This window comes from Cricetulus griseus, chromosome 6 (genome assembly GCF_003668045.3).
Source record: "Cricetulus griseus strain 17A/GY chromosome 6, alternate assembly CriGri-PICRH-1.0, whole genome shotgun sequence".
Classification (NCBI taxonomy): domain Eukaryota; kingdom Metazoa; phylum Chordata; class Mammalia; order Rodentia; family Cricetidae; genus Cricetulus; species Cricetulus griseus.
The window spans coordinates 3,872,055-3,899,178 of NC_048599.1; the positions used below are offsets into that span (position 1 = coordinate 3,872,055).

Consider the following 27,124-nt stretch of genomic DNA (forward strand, 5'->3'; position numbering starts at 1 on the left):
GAAACTGAGATGAGGAAATGAGTGCTGGCCACACCCCGTTGAGTGTCTGTCAGGGGCCTTCCATACAGGCGCATCATCCCTGTCCTCAGGAGTGCCACTGGACTGGAGGTATGATGAAAAATGAGGCCAGACACATGGCCAGTTTGTCTGGAGTTAAGACACAAATATAAACATGAAGCTAGCCTTGGGATCCATCGTAGGCCACCCAGAAGAGACCCAGAATGAACAGGCAATGTTCATGCTGAGAGACTCAATGGCCGGACACCAATGGGTACAGACTTAGCTCTTAGAATTCTTGTGAGAACACGCCAGTGTGGAGCATCTGAACCAAAGCAAAGATGGATGGACATGTAAGGCTTTTCTGTCAGGGGCTCCTGCTTCCCAGAGCTGATGCCAACACAACTTGGGACCCTGTGGGTCATGCCTTCACTCCAAACAGCATGCTGATTTCCCCTCAAGCACCTGTCCTTCCAATCACCTGTCCATCATCTTCCTTCTATAAGCATGGTGGTCCATAACCCATCCTGGTAAGTTTGTACAATTCTACATGCTCATCTGTCCTTCCATCATCTGTCCATAAATAGGACCACCTGCCCCTCAATCAATCCATCTATCTATGCATCCACTACCTACCTATCTGTTTACTACTCATGTTCCAATCCATCCAGAGAAGCACGCATTCATCTGTACAGCTACCTATCATGCACCGCCCACCTATCCATCCACAGAACTGCCTATGTGTATATCCACCTGTCCATCCATAGGACCACAGCAATCTATATATCCACCTAGACACCCACAGGTCTGCCAAGATATATACCCACCTACTTAGCTATAGGACAACCTATTTTTATATTTACCTATTAGTCTGCCTATCCACACATAGGACCACCTATCTATATCTCTACATAGCTATCAAAGGACCACCTATCTATATCTCTACATAGCTATCATAGGACCACCTATCTATATCTCTACATAGCTATCATAGGACCACCTATCTATGTCTCTACATAGCTATCATAGAACCACCAATTTATGTCTCTACATAGCTGTCATAGGACCACCAATCTATGTCTCTACATAGCTATCATAGGACCACCAATCTATGTCTCTACATAGCTGTCATAGGACCACCTATCTATATCTCTACATGGCTATCATAGAACCACCAATTTATATCTCTACATAGCTGTCATAGGACCACCTATCTATGTCTCTACATAGCTATCATAGGACCACCTATCTATATCTCTACAGAGCTATCATAGGACCACCTATCTATGTCTCCACATGGCTATCATAGGACCACTTATCTATGTCTCTACATGGCTATCATAGGACCACCTATCTATGTCTCTATCTAGTTATCCACCATCTACATATTCCATCAACAATACATCTTCCTATCCATCAGTCACCCACCAACCACACACACGTCCATCCACAACCCACTTCTCCATCTGCCCCACCCATAATCATTCTGGGACCTCATTGTGTCTGAGGTGCTTGGTTACAGAAATTCTGGGTACTGCCCCAGTCCTCACAAGGCTTTGAATGGGTCCATATACCAAATCTTCCGCTCCTGAGAATCTAAGTACTAATGAGAGCATTGCAGAAGCACCTTCAACCTGCTAAAGTGCAGAGTAGAGATGCCCACCCGGTTGACGTCATGAAAGCAGGTGTCGAGACCCCTGGGCAGCAAAGCTACAGCACTGAGGCTAAAATTGGGGCCTGGAAAACACCACCTGGATTCATGCCTGGGTTCTGCACTTGCCACCCTGTTACATGCAGCTTCAGGCCCATCCCAGGGTCTTTGCTTCTTTATGTGCAAAACAGATAATAATGCTGGGATCTAGGAGCTGTGTAGAGAATCCATGGAGGAAAAGAATAGAAGGACTAGAAGGGCCCCATGCCTGGAGGGCGGTGCAGCCCCAGATAAACACAGTAGATGCTATCCTTCACCCATCACTGACCTGCCTTCTAGCAACTTCTCCACAAGACAGAAAACTCATCCAGACCAACCAAGAAAAGAATACCAGGGACTGGTTCTGGCGGAATATCTCCTCACCATGTTGGATGTTGGTTCTCACTGGGGCAAGGTTATTTTTAAGGATCATTTTAAATCTGTTCAACTTGGGTCCAGTGGATGGGACAGTCAAGATCAGTGACATTAGCTTCTGTCTGTCTGCCTCTGTCTCTCTGTGTATACATAAAACATACATACATGTCCAAGTGTGTATAGTTTGTGTGTATGTAGAGGCCATAGTTTGAGGTTAGATGTCCGCCTCAATAGCTTTTCCATTGTTTTGAAACAGGGTTCCTTAGGGAACCAATAGCCTGAGATTCAGTGAGGACAGATGGCCAGCAAGCTCCAGGGATGTGTGGGTGCCAGTCTTTCACATGGTGCTGGGATCAAACCCAGGGCCTCAAGCTTGTGCAGAAAATCCTTTACCATTGACCCATCACCTCAGTGACATCATTGCCTCTTACTAACTGTGATTCCTGGCAGAGAGGTGTCCTTCATGGATATGAGTGAGTTTGCATGAAGAATTTAATCCACAGTATTTTTATCAGCCATGAACTTAGAACAAACTATGTCTTGGCCCCATTAACTGTGTAACCCCAGGGACGAGTGAGGCACAAATAGGCTGAACTGAAGTTCACTGAAGGACACACTTACAAGGTGACATCTTTAACAAAGACCATACTGGACCACAAGGAATCATCTCCCTGACTGGGCAGGTCAGGCAATGCAGCAAAACGTCATGTCTCCAGTCCCACAATCCCTGAGTCCTGCTGTGACATGGGAGAAGTTTGACAAGCTGGAGGGAGGAAGACAGCGCCCCCAGGGAGCTTGTGTTGTGTGTGTGCATGCACTTGTGTGTTTGTGTGTGCATGCATGGAGGTGGAGACCAGGGCACAGCCAGGAGTGGTTCCTCAGGTGCTGTCCACCATGTTTTATTGTAGACTTGGGGCTCTCCAAGGAGCTGAGGCTGGCTGGTTGGCCAACAAGTCCCAGGGATTCTCCTGTCTCTTGTCTCCCCAGAGCTGGGATTAGCCATGCATGCCACTACAGCTGGTTTTTATCATCAGACTCAGGTTCTCAGGTTTTACAGAGAGCATTTAACCGACAGAGCCATCTTTCCAGTCCTGGAGTTGATTTTTGAAGTCTATGGTACCTCTGCCTGGATCATTCTAAAATGCCATTGGCCACATCGGTGGACCAAGTCTACTTGTGAAATAATGGCTTTGGCTGCCTCCAACCCCTGGGAAGGAAAGCTTTCCTTCCTACAGTGTCACAGAGCATGGAAACACACACCGTCTCCTACGGACAAGATAAATGACAGCGCGCTCTCAGGCAGCTACTGTGGCCCCACAGTATGCATCATCTCTGCTTGCTTTCCGCCGTCACGTTAATAATCGCTGCTGATAGCTCAGACAACAGCCACCATTTATCAAGCATCGGCCAAGCACACGGAGTCATGCCGGGACCTGCACGCACATCTCCATTTATCTTTAAAACCTTCCTGCAACGTAAGCACCTCCCTTACTTCAGCAAGAAGGAGCTGTGATTCTGGGGGTCACAGACCATTGCCCACCCCTACCCCACATGGCCAGCAGTTGGAGCATTTCCTCTCCACTGCTCTTCCCACTGCCCCAATCAGAGTGAACTTCTGGGGCAAATGTGTTTGGGGGCTTGAATGGGAGATGTCTCCATAAGCTTGTGTGTCTCAACACCTGGCCACCCACTGGTGGCGCTGTTTGGGGGACGTTGGAGGGTCTCTGGGACATTGGGCCTAGCTATAAGGTCTTTAGGAGTAGGGTTTGAGGGTTGTGAGCCAGCTCTGCTTTCTGTCCACTACAGCAGCTCCTATGGCAATGGAGCAAAGAGCTCTAAATGTCAGGTCTACACACACACACACACACACACACACACACACACACACACACACACACACACACACACACGTAGTGGACTGTATCCCCTGAGCCATGAGTCAAAACATAACTTCTGCTCCTAGGTATTGCTTCTAGCTGGTTTTCTGTCACAGAAATGGGGGAAGTAACTGATGCACATGGCCTGTTCAGATCTAATCTAAGCCCTGCATCTCCCAAGGACTTGGGGATGCTCAGTTTCCTCCTATGCTCAGGCTAAAACATCTGGTGTTTGCAAGGAACTAAATCCTGCAGAGCATATAAGAGGCTTCCTTACAAGAGGGGCTGCTGGCTGGGCAGATGGCTCAGCCAGTCAGTGTTTGCTGTGCAACCATGAAGCCCAGCAGCACCCACATAGAAAGCCAGGTGTGGTGACTCGCACGCTGGGGAGATGGAGAATGAAGAAAATCAGAGGTTTTCTGGCAGCCACTCTAGCCAAATCAGTGAGTTTCCTGGGTCAGTGAGAGACCCTGTCTCAAAATAAGGTGGTGAGGTACTGAACAAGATTACTGGCATTGACCTCTGGCTTCCATTTGTGCGCATGCGCGCGTGCGCGCGTGCGCTCGCTCTCTCTCTCTCTCTCTCTCTCTCTCTCTCTGTCTCTCTCTCTCTCTCTCTCACACACACACACACACACAAACACACACACGGGAACATGCACACAGACATATATGCATAGACATATACCCTCACACAGGGAAGCCAGGGAGGGCTAGGCACAAAAACAGTGGCCTCCTGGGAAAATTTATCTTTAAAAGAAGATGCATACACAGACAGGTAAGTTTCACTGGAGAACCAGCAAAAGAACGGAGGGAGGAGGCAGTGGCGACAACTGGAAAAAAACAGTCTGTCTTCTTTCACTGGCACGTAAATCAGCCCAGGTTCCTTTAGGAGGACCTCAGAGCTAGACTCCGAAATGTCCAACAGCTGGACAGCACTGCAGCCCTGAGAACCCTTCAGCCACTCTACAAGCTCTCTGCTGCTGCTGTGAAAATGGTGTGGACACAGCCCGGGGGACCCCATGACTCCTCCCTTCTGCACCAGGCAGGTAAGTGAAATGCCACCAAGTGCGCAGGTCAGAATGCTCCCTCCTTTGGCTTGAGCCCTCCCACTTGGGATGAGTCACCTGGAGTCTTTCTTCATGCTTTTTCATGTTTCACAAATATTTCACACACAAAAGTACAAGTTGAATCTTTATGTGAACGTAGTTTAGGGACAGGGTCAGTTGGAGGAGTGCCCACCTAGCATGCACGGTACCCTAAGCTTAATACCTGGCACCATACTAAACCAGATGTTACAGTGCACACCTGTACCCTCAGTACTTGGGAAGTGGAGGCAGAAGTATCAGAAATCCAAGGTCATCCTTGACTACGTAGGGAGTTCAAGGCCAGCCTGTACCACAAATACCCCGTCTGAATTTGTGTGTGTAATAGAAAAGAGGGTAACGGTGAAAAAAAAAAAAATAGCATCCTTCTTCATGTTGCAGCCAGACATAGCACTACCTTCCACCTGGCATACCAAGAATTCTAGAATAGTGAAGGCACACAGCCCTCCCATTCAACACTCTGAGCACTGCACTGTCTGGTGTGATGACCACAAGCCATGGGTGGCTATCTGGCTACAAGCTAGCGAAGCTGAATAAAGCTCTACATGAGCCTCACTTTAAAGGGTCTGCAGCCCAGAGCTGACCTAGAACGTTCCTGTCATCACAGAACATTCTATGAGACGGCACTCTTCTGTAATGAGGCTTCTGAGGGGAGACTAGGGTGAGCAAAGCAAGAGAGTGCATCTCCAGTGTGGGGTGAGGAGGGCATCGTCAGTGTAGGGGGTAAGGACAGCAGGCTGTGATGTCCCCTGTGAAGGGTCAGAGAACAGAGATGCGTCAGACATCTCTGTGAAAATTCTCAATTCTGCCACTGAAACGTGGGAGCAGCAGATACACACAGGAAGGCAAAGTGGCCCTAGGCCAGCACTTGCCACTTGCTTGACTACTGTGCCCATCATTGTCATTAGCCAACCTGCTGACCGTAGGACCATGACACTATTAGCCTGGGCTGGGAACCATATGTAAGTGCCTCTCCCAGTTATAATTTTATCTGCATTGTCACCCAACTAGATGGACACTGTTATTAACTCTTTTATTGCACTGAGCACCATGGCTCATACCTCTAATACCAGCACTGGGGGGGGGGGCAGGGGAAGGGCTTTGTGACCAGAGAACTGCTATGGCTTGAGGCCAACCTGGGCTACAAAGTGAGTTTCAGGTTAGCCAGGGCTACATAATGAGAACCCATCTGAAAAAAGGAAGGAAGGAAGGAAGGAGGGGGGATGAGAGGTAAGGAAGGGTGGGAGAGAGGGGAAAAAAAGGGGGGCAGAAAGGAAGAAAGGCAAAAGCAATCAAAGGCTGGAGAGACAGCTTAGCAAATGAAAAACACTTGCTGTTCGTCCAGAGGACTGGAGTTTGGCTCACAGAACCCACATTGGTTGACTCACAACTGCCTATAACTCCAGCTCTGAATGATCTAACATCCTCTTCTGGCCTCTATGAGTACCCCCTCCACACACCCACAATTATACAAATACCCTATACACACACAACACACTTACACACACCCTACACACATAACACACACCACACCACACTTACATAAACACACCCTTCACATATATACTTACACACACACTTACACAATACCTCCATATGCTTACATACACACACACCACACTTACACACATCCTACACACTCAACACACACCACACCACACTTACGCACACCCTCCACACATAACCACACACACAAACACACCCCACACACTTACACACACACCGACATACACTTACACACATACCCAACACATATAAAATAAATATCACCCCAAAATTAAAATTACCAAAAAAAAAACAACAACAACAACAACAAAAATGTGTGAGTGAAGGAGGGCAGGACTTGCACTGAGGTCAGCCTGCAGCTGTCAGCACAACATACATTCCCTGTGTGAATGAAAAGAAACACTGTGGTTCTGGACGGACGGCATCCAAACGTGGCCTGTGCTGCATTCCTGCACGGCATTCCTACACTCAGGGTCCACCTTGTGTAGGACCATAACAAGGCCATAACAAGGAACCACAAGAGCTCTGAACACAACCAAGAGCCATGAATATAAACACAGCAAATATATCAAGATTAGACATCTTTCCATAACAGCATACACTGAAGTGGTAAAGTGAAGAAAATAAGCTATAGAAACTCAAAAGGATAGCAGTGTTGGGAAAGTATCAGTGAATCTGTGGCATCTTTGCCTCTGTGAAAACCTCCGTCTGTGTGCTCTGAATAATTGATCACACTACCCATTAACCTCCACACAGTGACCACCCAAGAAACCACAGTCTAAAGCCACAGGAAGTAATAAATTGTGGGGACGGGGCCTTCATTATTAAAATTAAATGCATCATTAGTAGCTCCCAAGAATATCTTCTTCACTGACTCAGAGAACCCTCGGCGACGCACGAACCCAGGGATCACGAAAGCACGCAGACAAGCCCATTTCACAAAGCCTTCCCGTGTGACCAGAGCTGTGACCTCAGCACCCACAGTGTCAGACAGTTCCTCCCTCCTGCTGCAGCGGTGGCACTCACAGGCCCCGCCCCCACCAGCTCCCACATTCTTCTATGGACATTATGGAAAGCCTTTGGGAGGTCTCAGCTAGGGGGAACCCCAAAATCTGGAGGGGGAGGTGAGATACATGGCATCTCCCAGGTGGGGAAGTTGAGCTACATGGAGCTTCCCTGGTGCTGAGTACGTGTTTGCAGGAGGGTGGTGAGCATGGGAAAGCACGTGGCATTTGGATTCTATCCCAAAGGCTGCCATCAGCTCTGTGGTCTGGGAAGAGTAACTTCGTTCTTCCAAGTGCCTACAGGAGTAGGAAATGAACAGGGCCCCGAGTCAGTGAATGCGAGTATAAAGGCACGCCCAGGGCACATCCACTCGGAACATTGCTCAATCGGGAACCCCAAATAATGCATCGGGGACCTGACCCTGTGTCCCCTAGCTTGTTTTGGGCCATGTCTTGTTATTTTCCCAGCCAGGGAATAGTGACACCCACAAAGGGCAGATTCATTAATGTCATCAAGATAATTTCCCACGGGCACGATCAATCTTCCAAGTGATTCTAGATTCTACCCAGTTTACAATGACCACGAACCGTCATGGGCTGCACCCATTTTCAGGCATGCTCCATAAGCCCTGGAAAGCACAGGCCTCTGTCCCAGTTCAATGCCGTCTCTTGAGAGAGAAAATAATTACCTTCCAATGTACTAGGAGAAACTCTCAAAGTCATGTGCCCATCACTGAAGAGCCAATCACACAGCAGAGAGAGAGAGAATGGAGAATGACAGTCAATTCCACACCATGGAGACAGAAGGGGACATGCTCTCTCACACACAGACACTGAGGGATGGGGTGAGCAGGACCTCCTCTAGCTCTGGACACCCCACACACACACATCCTGTCACTGGCAGATTCTCCACAGCTCTTCTTCAAATGTGGGACCCGGAGGCTGCTGCAAGGATTGTGGCTTCTACATGATTACGATGACTTTGTAGGAAACGATGAGGAAATGTTGGCAATAGTGGAAAGAGAAGCCGAGTGGCCGAGCAAGGTGGGAAACACCTGTGGTCACAGTGCTTGGGAGGCTGAGTTGGGAAGATTGCCCATCTGGGGTCAGCCATGGCTATGTAGCCAGACCCTGTCTCAAAAAATAAATTATAAGCATACGTACATAAACACATACGGACAACACTTTGCAGCTAGCTGCTCCTCCTCATCTCAGCTCCCTCGGTCTTGACACCACAGCCTCCGGGTCCCACATTTGAAGAAGAGCTGTGGAGAATCTGCCAGAACACATTCATCCACAGGCAGGTCTCGGAGCCTATGTGAAGCCAAGGGAAGTGACCTGATCCTCTTTGTATCCATGTTGCCTTTGCCAAGGAGACCAAGGCTAAGAACAGGGCCGCTTTCTCCCACAGCTCCGGCCAGGCCCCTGCACGTGGCTGCTCAGAGCCCTGGTCCCAGGCAAAAGTTCCATTCACATGCAGGCTCCCGGAAACTCGCTCTCTGTGAAATGCCTAATTTTCAGTTCCCTCCATTGCTTGCTATTCCACGGTGTCCCTGGCCTGCTCAACGACAAGCCTTGTCCACGAGAAGCACAAAGCTGCCTTTGCCTAAGAGCCAAGAGCAGGGATGAGGAGAGCCGCAGCTGAGGGAACCTCTCTCCTCACCACCCTGACTGGTCCTATTCTTTCCCTGTGCACCGGGGGTCACCCTGCCAGGGAGTGTGCACAGCTCGGAACTCCCAAGGGCCTTGTGTCTGGCAAGTGGAGAGGGTAAATAAATCTTGGGGAGAGGGAATAGGAAGGAAACACAATCTCCAGAGAACAGTGCTCTGAAGTGGTCCCCCGAGTTTCAAACTTCTAAGCTAAAGACTCAAGGGGCAGGGACTTCCCTGCCACTTGGGACAATATGTTAACTGGGTAGGCTTGCTAAAAAATGGGATGGGTTGATCAATGGATGACAGACACATAGCTGATACATAGTAGACAGAGTATAGATAGACAGACATATACAAACTTATACATGCATAGATGGTAGACACATGACTGATTGATAGATGAGCAGATGACAGATAAGACAGGTACTAGATGGATAGACAGACATATGGTAGGTAGATAATTGATAGATAATAGATAGCAGATAGATCTTTGTGGGTTCTGTAGAGGTGGATAGTAGACAGGTATTTAGGTAGGCAGACAATTGATAGGTAGATAATAGGTAGTAGATAGGTGATATGTGATAATAGATACATATATGCAAACAAACATAGATCTATGGATAATATATACATACATAGGCACATAGAGAATTGATAGGTAGATAAGATGGATAAATAGATGATAGATAAAAGATAGAGGATAAGGGACAGACAACCAAGCCAATATCTGACTGAATCCTCTAAGAATTCATGGACTAGAAACTTTGTCCCCATGAACAAAGAAACAAGACACCTGGGAAATGACTGTGTCCTGATGGTACAGCCCTCACAGAAGATTAGCCTATTACTGGCTCCAAGGGACATCTAGGGAGTACCTCTGTTAGAAGGCAAACTCTCTCTGTCCTACTTGCCACACATTGTCATCACCATCATGGTGACCACGGTGTGCCCTGGCCATGCCTGAATGCAGCAAAGGCTGAGCAGGCTGCAACACCACACTCATAGACCCTGAGCCTCCAGAAGCATGACCCAAACAGATTTTTTTTCTCTATAAATTCCAACACACAACCATTGAGACAGACAGGGAGACACTATTAAAAAGGAAAATGCAGCTGAGATGAAGATGTGGGTACCGTGGGGCATGCCCAAATGATTCTAGACCCTGTCAAGTAGACAATCAAATGGGCCATCGCAAATGAGAACCTGCCCAGGCTTGGTTCTGAAGCTTCCCTGGTCTTTGCTGACACTGGCATCTGCCATAGGAACTGACACACCTTTGTCCATCATCAAAACCTGCCAGGTGTAGTCATAGATGTTGCTAGAACAGCTTCCAAATTCCACAGGTCAGAGCATGCTCACAGAGAAAGCCTTTAGGACCCATGGCAGGGAGCATCCATACCCGAATCTGGGGCAAAGGGGAGAAGGTGGGAAGCCAGAGCTGAGCAGTGACCAGGCCAAGGTAACAAGAGGAGAAGGTGGGGTCCGTACCTTCATTACCCACAACCCCATAATCTTAAAGGTGAGTTCTCAGCAACAGCAGCAGCAGCAGTAGCAGCAGCAGCAGCAGCAGCTTTGGGCCAGGGCTGTGAACTGAGTGTAGAACTCAGGCCAGGGCAGAAATTAACTGGGATATTTCCATTTCTTCAAGTGCCATGCAGAAAGCAGAGGACCAGGAGGTAACACCAGCACCATAGCTGACATCTCTGAGTCCCTCACCTCTGAGCCCTTCATCACCTCCCAAAACAGGAACCAGTGGTAAACTCCCCAGAGTACAAAAGCCAGGAACCAGCCTTACGCCAGCCAGAGCTGGCACAGAACTGGCTGGTGTCCCATGCCTAGAGTGAGGTGGCATGGCCACAGATGTAGGCAGATCTCCAAAGAACACACAAAGAGAGGAGCCTGCTGCATGGCTTGGGACTCCAAGGACAGGGAGACTCACAGTGAAATTCTGGGGTGAAGTCCCTTCTAAATGGCCCATCAGCCATCCTCACAATGGAAGCACCAAGAGGAAGGGTCCTGGCAGGAAGACAACTAAATGCCTGGTAGCAACTGGAAGGAAGCCTGGAGTAGAGAAAGTTCTGCAGGATGCTGAAAGGCCTTAGAGTGCAGTTTGGCTTCAGCTTATAGCCACAGGCCCATCACAGCTGAGAGTGTGGGGGTGGGGTGGGGGAGACAAGGGGCACAAAGACAAAAGCACTATAGTGAGTGTCAGAAGTGGGGAAAGCTGCTGGGGGAACCGACAGCTCTCCTCAGCCCCTCACACCAGCTTCATAAATTCCAGGTTCTGGCAACCTGTCCTCCTCATAGAATGGCAGACCCGTGAGACTGAGCAAGGGAGGGCACACCCAGAAAGTGAGGGAGACCAGTCCACAGCCACAGAAGCTATGTGAAGGCACACTCAAGGGTCATATCAGGACAGCACACTGGATATATCAGTGACAGCAAAGGACCATCACATGGGAGCCCTGTCCACAGGCACAGAACCGATGAGAAGGTTCGCTCAAAGGCCTCATCAAGGCAGCATGCTGGACACTGCAGTGACAGCAAAGGACCATCACACGAGATAAAATAGCAAGAATTAGCCGTGAATAAAAGTTACCGAGTGCATGGACAGCAGGAGCAGCATCCTGGAGTCAGAATCACAGGCTAGATGACCATGGACAGCAGGAGCAACTTCCCGAAGTCAGAATCACAGGCTCGATGACCCAGGGGCTTGGGGTTTATATCTGAAGGGAGGGACAAAGCCTTCAATCTGTAGGACTGCCACTCCCTGCAGTGGATGATGCTAGGACCCAGGTGGACTTCCAGCTGCTATGTCCACCAGGGACTGATGACAGGGCAGACAGGGATGGGCAGATGTCAGAGGAACTCGAGACACTAAATTCAGTTTGTCTCCTTTCCCAAATCCTCACAAGAACATTAGGAGGAGACAGAAGAAACTCAGGTAAGATGTGAATGGCTTGAATAGGTGTGGCCCCCATAGACTCATGTGTTTGAATGCTTGGCACATACGAAATGGTGTTATTAAGAGGTGTGGTCTTGATGGAAGAAGTGTGTCCCTCTAGGGATGGACTTTGAGGTCTCCTATGCTCAAGCTATACCCAGTGTGACACACAGTCTCCTGATGCTGCCTGAGGATCAAGATGTAGGACTCTGAGCTCCTTCCCCAGCACTTTGCCTGTGCTCTGTCATACCTCCCACCACGATGAAACTGGACTAAACCTCTGAAACTGTGAGCCCGCCCCAAATAAATGTTTTCCTTTATAAGAATTGCTATGGTCATGGTGTCTCTTCACAGCAGTAGAAACCCTGACTCACTAGGCCTGTGGAAGTGAAGGAGCAACACCCTTTGTGTGCTGCGGGGCTGCTGATCTACAGCCCTACTCTGAGACCTCAAGTTTTCCCACGTGAAGCCAGAGCAGTGGCAATCCCTCCTGTTAGCTCCCAGTTCTACAGGACATGCACTTAGCAACCATGCATTAGCTCATGGCTCTATGGAAAGCAGCTGAAGTCAAAGTCACCAGTTTGCATTTTCAGTGGGACCTGGGAAGAGTCTGTCTCCACACTTGCTCAGGGCTTGGGTCAAAACTCAGTTGCCTATGGCCATGTTCTCTATCAACAGCCTGCAGGATCCAGGCTAAGCAATAGGGGCCCCAAGACTTTCAGTGTGGTCCAGCTGCCACCAGCCCAGCCCCACCTCCCAGGAGAAGAACTTCATCCAGCATCTGAGTCCAGACTCCCAAAGCTCACTGTGGTCCAAACAATCACTCCCCAGGTCAGAACACCCAGCCTATTTAGCCATCAGCCTCTTCTACCCATGTCCTAAAGAAGAGATCATTGCCCTTTGTGTGGGATTCATGCCCTGCAGTTACCCCCACGTTCTTGCTGGGCAAAGCCCTTGGCTTCACCCCAGTGTGCCCAAATATCACACAGATAGCTCAGGGAACACATCAACCCCTCTTCTTCCTAACAAGCCAGGGTCACAATTCTCTCGTAAGCGTGTCAGAAACTCTGTGAGTTGGACATTTTGCACAATGGGCTCAGGTTTAAGCCATACCCTCCTCACTCTGTCGCTACCCCAGAACCCTTGACTAGGGGAAGGTCCTGAAAATACATGAGTAAGATTCAGTGTGTTGTGCACACAAGCCTCTCTCTGATTTTCCATGCTCTCCCTTAAAGGGAGCCATCCCTTGCTCCAAGAAGGCCGTGCACAGCCAGGTTCTGGCCTCTCCCGCCCCCCACCATACTGTGCACCTCTCCAAACTCTCCAACTCTCCAGTTGTTCAGTCACTCCAAGCTCTCTCCTCCCACAGGACTTTTGTAAGTGTTCTCTCTTTCCCTTTTCTCTTACAATGGTTTCCCCAATCTGCCTTTTGCTTCTTGTTCAAGAGATCTCCCCAACCCCGGAACCTACCCAGCACACAGAGTATGCTGAAATTTGTGCTTCCCTGTAGGGCAGCAGGGCAAGCTTCCTCAAGCTTGATGGTACAGCCAGCCACCTGTGCCACGCCCACCAGAGCCCTCCCCCACTAGACCACCCACTGCATGAGGGTGGGGCTGTGGGTTTCCTCACTGCACGTGCCCCCTGCCTGAAGCATGCTGGGTACTGTAACTGGCTCACAGTGTGCGGGCAGGGAGAAGGACAGGGACCACGTGCAGTCTGCCGAGCGAGCTGCTGCTGTTTCTGTCTTTTTCTTCCTCCCATACTCTAATGGCGAGGAAAGTGCTGGGGCCGGAAGTGTCCCCATGAAATGCTGTCAGAGCCCAAGGCTGCTGGGGAAAAGGGTCCTGTCAAAGGTCACTGAGGCTGCCAGCTCAAGCCCAGCACCAGGAGAGCAGCAGAGAGGGAGAGACAGAGCACACACTCCCCCAGGAGAACAGCTGCTCTGTGCACATCCTCCTGGAATAAACTGGGATCTGCTCCTTTTTAAAAGCCACAGAGAGACTAATTATCCACAAATGTGCGGGCCTGTTTTAGCAATGCTGTGAGTGCTAAGCCATGCTCTGAGCTCCTTCGACACTTTTGCCAGCTCCTGGAATTTCCAGCAGTCACACCATTTAGCCTCCAGTCACTGTCACCTAACCTTTCAATTTTTCGTTTTCTTCTCTTGTTTTGCTTTTCTTTTGTCACCTGTGAACAGAGCTAAGAATGGGTGGCCAGGACAAATGCCACTGGCTGCATATTCGGTCCAGGCTAGAAGTGTTGAGCAAGGGCAAGGTGGTTGCAACACTGAGGGTGGGGCTTGGGGCAGCACAAAGCCTAAGATAAAGGATGCCAGAATATGCCAGGAAGTGAGACGCCCTAGGAAGACATTAAAGATAATCAAACCAGAGCAACCATGTCACTTGGAATAATTATCTGAGGGGCCAGATAAGTCACATTAGCATCCCAAGGTTGACAAAAGGGACACTGGCTCCTCCCATCTGCCAGACCAGGCCAACTGAAGCACAGGGCAGCTTAGACAATCAGATGATGTGGCAGCAAACACCTTAACGTGGAAAGCAAGGAGAGAAGGACTTTGAGAAAATGGGCCAGGCCAGAGTGCAAGGGACCCTGGAAACACGCCCTCCTTCACAGCCCAGCATCAACCTCAGAACCCAAGGTGCCTAGAGCACTAGCTACTCTGCAAATCTTCCCCTGACCTCAGTGTTCTGGTTCTCCTAGGAAAATGAGAGCCAATGCCTCGAAAGAGGGATCCCCTATGCACCCACTCTTCTCCAGGCTGTACAAATGGAGTTGAGAGTTCCTTGAGGGAGGTTAGAGTTTCCTTGGCAGCAGTGAGCAATCTGGGTGACCAGTGGAGATTGGAGCATCTGGAAGTTTAGGGTATGCAGTGGATTACAGTGTTCCTTTGTCACACACCAAAGGGCACAGGAGACACTCTAGGCCCTCAGTGGAGAGACTGCAGACGACTCGTGGGACCTGGGCTAGTCCTGAGTTCCGGGCACTGTGCGCAATAAACAAACTGGACTTCTAAGTAACCTCTACTCTAAGAGACCCTCACTCTTATGAGGGTGGAAGTGTGGAAACCAAGACTCAGAGAGTGACCACAGTGAACGGTTAATAGGAAAACCCAGACATTCTGACTCCAGAGCCTACACTCCTGTCCATGTCCTTCAGGGCCTGACCAGTTGACCTCCTAACCTCAAGGTGCTCCCCATCAAAGATGATAGGAGATCCCAAGATGGACCTGACTACAGGAGTCCACAGAGAAGCTTGTAGGGGGCCTGCAGCACAGGTCAGTCTTATCAGCATTTCCCTGTAACCATCAAAGGAATGCAATGGACAACCTTCCCCTGGCCTAAAGTTGGCCCATGTATCAACTCTAATACAATCTGCAGGAGCAAATGCTACAGTTGATGCTAAAAGGTCCTGTGTGTTTATTTCCACCCCAGCCAAAGACAGACATTGCTAGGCTGGACCACAGACCTGAGATACATGGTAGACACATGGAGAACAGTCACGTCGGAGCCCAACCTAGGCCACCCATCCTAGCAGCTTACGGACACCCCAGGTCTGGAAGTGTGCTACTGCAGGCCACTGGGGCACTAAGGTACTTCTGCAAGTTTGTGACAGTGTAGAGAAGGGCCAGAAACGATACCAAAGAGGGTAGACTAGAGTATCTGGCATGCATCACATACATAGTCATACGGATACTCCATCCAGACAACCAAGCTCTAGGCTGTATGGTGTAGGGGAACCTGCAGCCATGCCCGCTTAGGGGCTGGCTACAGGTCTGCCTGACCACGCCTGCGAGTGAGAGGCGGTCAGTGGCTGGTCACTTTCGCTTTTGCTTTTTGGCTTGCTGTACAGACTGCTGCCACGCCGGCTGGCTAGGTCGCTCTGTAAGTAAGGCTTTTCCCTATTAAATACCCTTATATTTCTATTTGGCTCCGTATTGGTAATTTGCCACTTTAGTATGGCCCTCTTCATAGCACCCCACCCCACGCTCCATGCACACAGCAGTGTGAAAACATCAGCTGGTGGAGAAAGAAACATCAAAGGATCATGGACCAATGTGATAACTAACAACCAATGTGATAACTGACAAGTGTCTTCATTGCATTGGTGCCTCTTTCACCTGTATCTTCCAGGAAATGCTTTCAAGGTCTCTTTATATTTCAATTATCTGCCACTATGACAGTAATAATATTTTAGGCCCATCTTATTTTTCATTAAAATATATTTGATTTAAAAATTATCCAGACCTCCTGGGTTTCCACAGAGGCTGATCTAGGACCACAATCCAGAGATGCTTAAGTCCTTGACATCAAATAGTATTGGTCTGCCTAGACCCCATCTGGTTTCCTGGGTACTTTAAGTCCTCTCTAGAGGACTCATGATGCCAAACACACTTCAAATGCAATGTTAATTGTTGCTGTACCATGTTGCTGAGAGAACAGTGCCAATTTTTAAAGTCTATGAAGGGGCCAGGATGATGGCTCAGCCGATGAGGGCTCAAGCTGGACCACCTGAGTTGGTCCCACAAAGTAGAAGATGAGGGCCAGCACCAAGTTTTCCTCTGACCATCCACACGAACAAGCTGTCTGAGCATGGCCAAACAACTGCAGTCCTAGTGCCCAGGAAGAGGGTGGATCCCTGAATCAGACAAATAATCCTTAAGTGCTGTGTCCAGTGACGGAGCCTCCCCAAAGATGGGGAGATAATCCATTCGGAAAGACACCCCATGTTGACCCCTGGCATCCACACAAACACACACAACACACACACCAAAAGTAGTTCTTAAGAGCTGGGGATGGAGCTATCTGTGAGTGCTTGCCAGGCACACACAAAATCTGGGTTCCTCTTCAGATTGCCCTCATGCCTGTCTACACAGACAGCCTAAGAGAATAATAAAGGCTGTGGCCAGTACAGGCACAACCCTCAGAGCAGGAACAGAGACAGTCCTAGGGCTGCAAGCACATGCTAGGACGTCTGCACAGAAGACCTAAAGGAAGGTCAGCAGCTCACATCATCTGAAAAAGAAAACATTAATCCCAGAATCAGCTCCACCTAAACAAAGGCTCTTCTCCAAATAGAAGCAAGAAGGCAATGTATGGCCTGTCTCCTGACTTTAATTAAATGCTCAGGATGATTCTTATCTGCATGTGGACACAAACGTTCAAGAAGGAACACACAGACAAAGGAATAATAACAACAACAACAATAAGAAGAAGAAATAGCAACAGCAACATGGTTCATTAGTAAAAGTATTGAGACAGACAAATGTTTGGACAACTTTTGAAAAGAGTTCTATTCAAAACAAGTGCATAACAATGCAATACATTTTTTTATCAGGTGGTATAGGGGCAGCTCCTACACACTCATTTCTTGGTAGAGTCATTATAGGTCTGCCAACTAACCACTGTCAAAGCTGATTGATGTGGGCTGCCAAGCTGCCCGTGCAAATGGTGGGTGTTGACAAAGAAGAGATCATGAAGAGCAGCCATCGGAGCTGGGACCTTCCACAACTCTGCACAAGGCTGACTGACTCTCAGCCATTGACTGCCTTCACTTTCAGTGACAAAATCTTGCCCAAGTGGCCATTCTGGTTAAGTGAAGTGATAAACGGAAGAGGGCCTGAGCCCTTGTGCTGAGTGGCTGTAGTCGGCTGTGCCTCTGTTCTGTGGCCCGCTCCATCTGAAAGTGATGGCTTCCCAGTGAGTTGCAGGGACTGGGAGACTGGTGGTAAGTAAAGTGTTGAGAGGCACTCTTGGGAGGTGTACTCTTGAGATCCCAGTGCTGGAGAAGAGGAGCCAGGAGGACCTCTAGTGCTAACTGAGCAGCCAGCCTAGCCCACTTCCTGAGTTCCAGGTCAGTAAGAGACCTTACTTCTTAGAAACAAAAACATGGTGAATGCCTCCTGAGGAAGGACATTTGAGGTTGACCTCTGACCTACACACATCCATACACATGCACTACACACACACACACACACACACACACACACACACACACTCACACACACTCACACACACACCACACACACACACACACACACACAGGGGGGGGGGGCAGGCAGGTGGGCATCAGGCTCATGTTTTCAGACACTTCAAACTGCCTCTTTAAACCAGTCCCATCTGGCTCATCAAAGGGGCCACATTCTGAGGAATAGGCTAGATAGCCTTTTCAATGTACACATACCAAAGAGTATCTGCACAAACTAATAAGACGTTAGTGTCTTCAGGAACATGATCCTTTGAGACCATGGCTACATTTGTGAGCTAATACTACCTGCAGTTGCCACATAGTGCCTGAACATGTATGTGGCCACAAGTGGGTCAGCCCCTAAGTGGCAACAAGCTCATTTCCCCTCCAGCCACTGATCACTTAGACTGTACTCTGCCAGAAACAGTAGCCCCCTCTGTCTTGTTCCCTGGATAAACTAAATGAAATTTGGATATGCATAATGTCCAGATCTGAGTCATACAGCCTGGCCCAAGCTTAGTTCTTAGAAATGTCATCAAACATAAAAATGGTGTCACTCTCCCATGCAAGCCACAAGCCCAGGCCAATAACCAACACAGTTTGCTTTGGTCATGTTTTAGCTAGAGTTTCTTGTAGTCAGTTTTGCCTTTGGGCTGCTAGCTCACAAATAATGACACATAGAATTCTTACTAATTTTGAAAGCTTGGCTTGAGCTTAGCCTTGTCCCACTAGCTCTTATAACTTAAATTAACCCACATTTTTATTAATCTACATTCTACCACATGGCTTTTACCTCTCTCCCATTCCGTGTTTTTGACTTGTTCCCTGTCTCCATGGCATCTTTGGAGTGCCTAGATTCATCTCCTACTTCCTCTCTCTCTGCCAGGAAGTCCCACCTATACCTCCTGCCTAGCTACTAGCTGTTCAGTTCTGTATTAAACAAATAACAACAATACATCTTCACACAGTGGACAAATATCTCACATTTCCCCTTTTTGTCTAAATAAAAGGAAAGGCTTTCAGTTCCTAACGCTGTGACAAAATGCCATGACCTAAAAAGCAAGCTGGGGAGGAAAGGGTTTATTCAGCTCACACTCCTTTCATCACCACAGGAAGTCAGGACAGGAACTCAAGCAGGGCAGGGACATGGAGGCAGGAGCTGATGCAGAGGCCATGGAGGAGTGCTGCTTACTGGCTTGCTCCTCATGGGTTGCTCAGTCTGCTTTCTTATAGAATCAGGACCACTAGCCCAGGATGGCTCCCATCACAATGGGTAACTAATTAAGAAAATGCCCTACAGCTGGATGTCATGTAGGCATTTTCTCAATTGAGACTCCATCTTTTCAGATGATTCTAGCTTGTGTCAAGTTGACATTAAAACTAGCCAGCGGAGTCACGCCATGCATTATCTTTATTGGATGTGCAGGGATCACAGCTGAGTAGCTGAATTCCCCATCGTCAGTCCTGCCCTCCCTTCTTCTATACTGCTCCCTCCTATTTCTTTGTAGCACTGGAAAACAAACCTAGGACCTCATAGGTGCTAGGTAAGAAGTGCTCTACCGCTGAGCCACAGCCTCAGTCCTGCACTTGGCTCCTGCTAAGGGCACCACTCTACTATTTGATTATCAAAATTAAAACAAACAAAAGACTACATTTCCCAATATCCCTTGCAGCTGGGAGTGGCCATTCAAGGTCCTTCTGGCCAAGCAGGTGTACAGGGATGGATGTCACTGGAAGGGCTTCAAGAAGTCCAAGTCACACCTGACATTTGGCACCCTGTGCCTTTCACTGACCCCTTCACCCGTCTAGAAGTTCACTGGCCTCTGGAGGCAGAAGAGTAACGCTGTGGCCAGAGCACAGTAAGAAGGATGCAGAGTCATTTTCCTGCCTCAGGGAAGGCCCTGATCTAATTTACTTTAGTTGCCATGTCAAAACAAGCCAATATTAAAAATCACACCTTCCATAGAAATCTGGACTACCAAGACAGTTCCTGAAACAGACTGACCACCCGGCCACTACTTCACAGAAGTGACCACCTCTATAACAGGCTACTTCACTGACTCTCGAGCCCCACAGACACTACAGCTGGGCCACTAAACGAAACGGATTGTCAGGTATGGGTTGAAAAACTTTTCAAAGTTAGGGATAATGGATCTCACATACTTAGAAGGAAGTCCCCTTCATTCTCGTCGTAGTTCCCAGGGGGCAGAAGGAACCCAGGACACCCAGACTGCACAACCACCTGCTCCAGTGCCTAAGACTGCAGTCTGCACTGTGACAATCTCCTTGAATCTCCAGAGCAGTCTCCTTCCCTAGAAGTCACAGTAAACTTGCAAAGAAAACAAGCTCATCACAGCAAAACAACCTGTGAAGTCACATCTAAGCGTCACTCACACCCAGCATGCCAGCCCATAGCTGTGAGGACAGAGAATAAAGTGGGGACTCAAGGAAGCCCCTCCAAGGGGCTCAGGATCAGAAGACAGCACGTGTAGTCCCCACAGTAAGCAGCAATTTAGAACAGTGATCCAGCAAGGGCACAGAGTTGATGGCCAAGCTATTGGAGCCAATGGCTGGGATTCAGCTGTCCATGCAGCATGTGGCTTTGACATAGGAGGACCAGAATCCAGAAAAGAACCTGGCTCCTTCTCCACCATCTTGTCATCATTGATTGAAATGAGTCCTTGACCCTAAAGGACACTGTTCCCAATGGACCGCACATTGTTCACCTCAGGCTCCCACCTTCCTCCTACTGGTTCACAGCCTCCCTAAACTTGTTAATGACAGATGGGACCATTCCAGGCGATGGCGGAATGTGGGGAAACCTAATAACTATGTCCCCAAATGTCCTTTCTGTGGATTAACAGAAGTCTCTAATCCTTGCGCGTTCTACATGCTGGATCATAGCTATTACCATCACACCTTTTCCTCAGTAGTGAGGGTGGAACCTGGGGCCATATGCATGCTTGACAAGCATGTTACCTGTCCAATGTTGGAAAGCTAGTTGAATAAAAATAAATTAATCTGTGGAAATAATTTTTTGTGCTTAGGAATTCCCCCCCTAAAGATGACATAACCAGGCCAAGGGAGATACGAATCCCTTCAGCAGGAGAGCCAAAGGCCACACTGAAACATATTGGTGTATCTGCCAATCAACCCTGAGGACCCTGAAGAGAAAACACATGGACTCTTCCTTCAGAGAGCTTCCAGATCAGAGCGTCACTGTTCAGCAAAGCTGTGTGCAGACTAGAACATTCCAGACTATTATCCATCTGCAGTCTCCAACATGTAGACCACAGTGCCCCATGGCCACCAAGCACTTGAAAAGTGACTGATGCAAGTGGGGAAATGCCATTGTCACTTTAACTTTGTAATTGAGCTACCACCTGTGGCTGGTGGCTACAGTGACAGTTAGATCACAGTATGCTCTTGAAGTGGACAGGAATCAAATGGCGAAGGGTGGAGGGAGACAGGGGCTGTGTGATCAGGAAGAAGCCAGACAGAAAGGGAGCAACACACCAGCGTTAATCAGCCATGGCCAGTACCTGCTGCGCAGCTCATGGCCACTGGTTTCTGTGTGGGAGACCAGGGCAAGAACTTCAGAAGTGTCCAAACACATTCCGCGTGGACACCCACCGCGCTTTCATAGTCAACAGAAAACACTGTGAGTTTTTTAACTCTGTTTTTTTTTTGTAAAGCATGTAGTTTTTATTTTTAATAACCCTAAAGAAACTGACAAGGTAATTACTGAGTAGCTCTACTGCTAATTAAAACATGTAGACACTCTGCAAGGGGCCAGAGGGAGATCCCCAGAACTCAGGACTCCAGAGGAAGAGAACACTCAAGTTCATGTAGACACTCTGCAAGTAAAAAGAACCATGATCCAAGCGGGCAGTGCTGTGCTATGGCCCCCACTACCCCCAGACAGAGGACCCCACTGAGAGTTGGAGATGGAGGAGCACCCAGAACCGATCGGCACGTCAGAAGACTTGTCCCTCTGTGGAGTCAATGAGAGAGAGGCGAGAGAAAAGAGGGGTCAAGGGTGAGGCTGTCTCAGGGGTGGGAAGGGAGGCTCAGCCCACAGTGGGAAGACACAGAACAAGTGGGAGGTTTCAAGAGGCCAGGATTGGGAGAAGGTGTCAAGATACGCTGTCACACGCTAAAAGTGTGGTGAGAACACCACAACCAGCTGGGGCTTCTGCTGAGTTACAGGAGGAATGGGCTACGGAGGAAGGAGGCCACAGCAGCCCAGAGTCTAAGAGCCGAGTCCACACACCACTGTGCAGCTCTGGAGAGGAGACTTCTAAAGTCTTCCTTCTTCCCTGAGCCACAGGCAAAGGTGGCCCATTGCTGCAGAAAGACAGCTGACTGTAATCTCCTAGCTCATTTCCACCCGGCCCATCCCAAACCATATCAGGTGATAAAGGATAAAGGCCAGGTCCACTCGGCACCTTGTCACAGGCACAGATGACCTGCCACACAGAGACCCTGACCACCGACGGCCAGATACTGAGCTGAAGACTGGTGCAGAGGTCCTGCCTGGTTGTACAATGGCCCCTCTAAAGCAAACCCTGGATGAAAGTCCATCCAACGCCACATGGAAACACTTCAAAAGCACTACCAGTGGCTGCTGTCTGGTCTGTGGTCCTGGCCTCTGGAGCCCGAGGTGATGAGCTGGGAGAGGAGGAAAGACCACAGATAGGAGAAGGCCAAAGAAGGGAGATGCCAAGTCAGGATGGGGTAGGAGGTGGCCAGGCACCTGACAGCACAAGAAGAGAAAGTTGGATCCCCAGGGACCCCGAGCCTTGGGAGGAGGGGTACTCATGGAACACACCCTGGCTTGTTGCAGGCTTCACTCTGGAAGAAAACCTAATCCCACTGCGGGTGCTGAGTTCAGTTTACAAAAAGAACCCTACAAGGGGCAGATGGAGCTCCATGGCCGGGGCTGAGACACTGACACAGGGGGAGGACCAGTTTAGGAGAGATCACTTCATCCCTGCAGCCAGTCTATGCTGAGAAACCTGATACACAGGGAAGCCACAGAAATGTGCTCCCTGCAATCGAGGAACCACAAATTATCACAAGACCCCATTTGTCACCCTTCATGCTAAGGAAAATGCAGTCATGGCCTGGAGTGTTGGCAAGGGTTTAAGCAGTGGGTACTGGCACAGTTCTTGCAAACAGCTCCTGTAAGGAGTGTGAATGGGTAGAGTGACCAGGAGGAGCAATGTCATTAGGATAATAAACATGTGGCCCAGACATTCCATGAGCTGGCATCTATCCATCAGATGAGCACAAGCCAGTGTATGCCTTCGCCACTGTGTTGGTCATGATGGGTAAACACGGGACACAACAGAGTTCCTCACAGCTAAACTCGAAAACCACATTCCTTGGGATATCACTGCACTACCGCTGCTGTAAAACACTGTCCTCTGGGTACGACAGCTGCCACCTCTATCACATCTACTGGGACCATCTGCAAAGGGCCCCTGAGACCAGGCTTGGTGACTGTGGAGGTTCTTTTATAGGAGGGGGTGGGAGTGCTACTAAAGCCCCTCTTTCTTTACCTCCCTGCTAACCATAGACAGTTCTGCCCTAGATTCGTGCAGCCTTGTGGTCTTGGGCAGTGCTAGAATATATGAGACCATGGAAGACTGGGTGAGGAACTCCACCCATGCTGTGGACACTTGTTATCCATGCTGGGGTTAGACTCTCTGGTACCAGTGTAGTTGTTTTAAGGCCACCCACATTCCTGTTTGCAACTCACCCATGCACTATAAGGAAGCCCCCAAAAAACTCATTGATGCCTCCACATTAGATTTTGATAGAACTGCATGTGGATTTGCCGCTGTCCTCTGCAAGAGGAGAAGGGCTGGACATTCATTTATGTCTCCCCAGGGCAAGAGTTCTCTCAACAGAGGCAGACACAGCAGTGTGGCAAGCTCCCCACAGCCAAGGCTATTAGATCCACACACTGACGACTTCCCACATGGCACACCCCAGTGGCTGATTCCACTCCTGTGCACCTGTAACAGGGAGGACGAGGGTAGAGCCGAGCAGTGTACGCTGCAGGATAACACTGATGGAAAGAGGCAGCTGAACAACCTTGAGTCTACTTTCCCAAGATTTTTTGTTTGTTTGTTTGTTTTTTAAGTTTTGGCTGAAATGCCCGGGGTGGGGTAAAAGCAACCTCGGACTGTTCTATAAAACAGAAGATTTGGATAGAGAGAGGCAATTCTATGGACAGAACTGTGTGGCTAGTGGCCGGATTCAGCACCAGGAGCCCCCAGTTAGAGCAGCAGGTACACAGAGGGAAGAGACCCTCAATGAAGGATCAGGTAAAAGGCTGTGGTAAGAACTGACTGAAACAGCAGAGCCTCTGGAAGCCCGAGTCACGTGCACTATGGAGGAGCATACCAGGGTGAATGGGTGGCAGACCCATCAAGACACTTCAAGAATTCTAAAAGGCAAGCCCGGACAATCGGGCAGTACACCACAATTTAGCAAGTCTCCCACCCTAAGGAGGAGCATGTAAGCACACTTCCTGATTCAGGCTTGTGGGTCTCCTCCAAACTGAAAATTCTGACTCTTTTTGGCCAGAATCCCTCCACTGAACACAATCCATGGCTGCTCAATTACCTGGCTCGATGTTCATGAAATTTATACACATTTTAGACTTTAAACTCGCTATAACTGCTCCACTTGGTTCCATTTTGACCATTCGAACCAGACAACAACTCCACCACATGTCCTTCCGTGGCTTGATTTTATCACTGGGTATGGGAGCCCTGCTCCTTCTCCCTCCCTCTTGGATGGGCAGCAGCCACCTGCCAAACTCTCCAGTGCCACCCACGGATGGACGCGTCAACTCACAGACAGCCACAGAGCTAAGTCCCCCATAATTTCCATTTCAAGTTTGCCTCTTTTTACTGCCAGGGAGACAAAGGAGACGGAAGGATTGTCTGGTAAGGGACCATTCATCTCCATAGTAGGAAGAGTCTGTATCTCAGAGAGGTGGGAAAGCCATCTCTCATGGGTGTTTCCTCTCAGGTGACTAAGCCAAGGTTTCATTGTGACTTAAGGGTCTGCTTGCTGTCCTGAAAACTCCATGGAAACTAACTTGCCCTCCTAGCTGTGACAGTCAGGGTTTCCCTCTCTTGGCACATGGGTGTGACCTGGTGTGACTACTAACATCCTGTGGAAGTCCCAACAGTGGTATCTTACAAGACTTGGGTGGGTTTATGATCTGAAATTTCCACACCAGGTTCCAGGCACCCACAGAGCTACTTTTTAAAGGGGGGATTTTTCTGGGCAGTTCATATGGGTCTTGTGGAATCCCTCCCCACAAGGCCAGCCCTCCTTGGTCCCTGGAATTATCTCAACTTTAATGCCATCATTTAACAATCATTCAACACCACTAAGTCCCCATTCAGGGGTTCTCACATTTAGAGAACCCCTCTATAAAGGGAGACAGAATGTTATCAAATAGCACCCATGAAGGATTTCGCTTCATAAAGACACAGACCTGAACCCCTCCAGTTGACACCATACACACCAGCTTTGATTTTTTTTTTTTTTTTTTTTTTTTTTGAAAGATCCATTTCAGAAGCTCTGACTTCTCCCTGAGAAGTGAAAATTGCCTTCTGGTGGAGAAAGGTTTTAATGATCACTTTGCTTCCTGCGTCTCCATGGTGACAGGGAGCACACAGCCCACCCCCTCCTGCTTCATTAGGCCTTTCCCTGGTCCCAGGAAAGTCATCAATCAAGCCGCATAGACGCCTCTGTGACCTGTTTATCACCGAAACAATCCGAAACAATCCACGTTGCCTTGGGTGTGGAGGAGTGGACAAGCCCACAGAGTGGAAGAAATCCAGCTCCGCCGGGTGCACACCCTTCATCTCCCCACAGCAGCTCTGTCCTGCACACCTGTCCCGGGAGGCGGGCGCGCCCAGGTGCGCCAGGCCCTGCGGGAGTCCTGGTGCCCAGTGACAGCCCTGGGCATGGTGACCGCAGCGGTGCAGTGCTACCCTAACCCTTGAGGTGCGGAACACAAGAACACGGGAGGGCCTGCTTGGAGGACAGAGTAGGCACCAACCCTGGGCGGAGGTGGTCCATGAACCCTTCCCCTGGGCAGTCAGCGGCAGCCCAGGGCAGCAAGCCCCTGTTGGGGTTATGATGCCCAGCAGCCGGCTAACAGGCATACTGCAGAGCACCCAGCTCTACCCAGCAAAGCGGTTCTTCTCCGGACAAAGGGCTCCAAGGCGCCCCAGCCCCCCGTGATGGGGACAGGAACCTAGGGCCCTGGTGGCGCCTGAATCAGGCCATTCCCCCCTTGAAGGAGGGGGAGTTCTGGCATGCAAGGAAGTGGTCCCCATGCCACCTGCCTCGTGTCTCCCCCTCCCTGCCTGGCCGCCCCCGCCTGGCCCGGTACCTGGGTTCTCCCCGGCGTCCGTGGAGGTGGCTGAAGAGTCGCTGAGGAAGCTGGGGTCACTCTGCGAGCGGCCCCGCGACACAAGGCAGCTGCTGCCGTCCTCGGATGCGGCCATGGGCAAGGCGGCGCGGGGGCAAGTTGGAGGGAGACACGGAATCAGAGCATCCCAGGCAGCCAAGGTCACCGGCGAGGGGGCTGGAGGGGGTGTCTTTTTTTAAAGGAAAAGCAAAGGGGACCAGGAAAGGGAAGGAACGGAGGAGGACGCCTGGGCTGGCTTCAGGGTGGGGAGACAAAAGCCGTGCAGGCTGCAGCCAGGCGCATCCCGGCGTGCGCGGCCTCGCTTTGTTATTTATTCGTATTTATTCCCATTCTTCAGTTTATATTCCAGGGGAAAAAAAAAAAGTTGAACCAGGAAATAAAAACTTTTTCTTGTCAGTGTTTATAGCGCGCTTGGGGCTGGGGGAGATGTCCAGGAATGTCTGGGGTGCTCCCCCCCCCCCCCACCCCCCCGGAAAAAAAGGGAAAAGGGAGAATCTTTGCTCTAGCAATTGCTTTAATCT

At 49.5% G+C, this 27,124-nt stretch overlaps 1 protein-coding gene across 1 annotated transcript in view; it reads right to left on the reverse strand.

The window, feature by feature from the left end:
* Positions 1-26,679, reverse strand: part of Phactr3 (phosphatase and actin regulator 3) — a 197,777-nt gene extending 171,098 nt beyond the window's left edge. Inside the window, exon 1 of the mRNA XM_035446563.1 lies at positions 26,565-26,679. Within this exon, the coding sequence (XP_035302454.1) occupies positions 26,565-26,679 (115 nt within the window). The remainder of the gene's footprint in view (positions 1-26,564) is intronic.
* Positions 26,680-27,124: the final 445 nt, after the last annotated feature.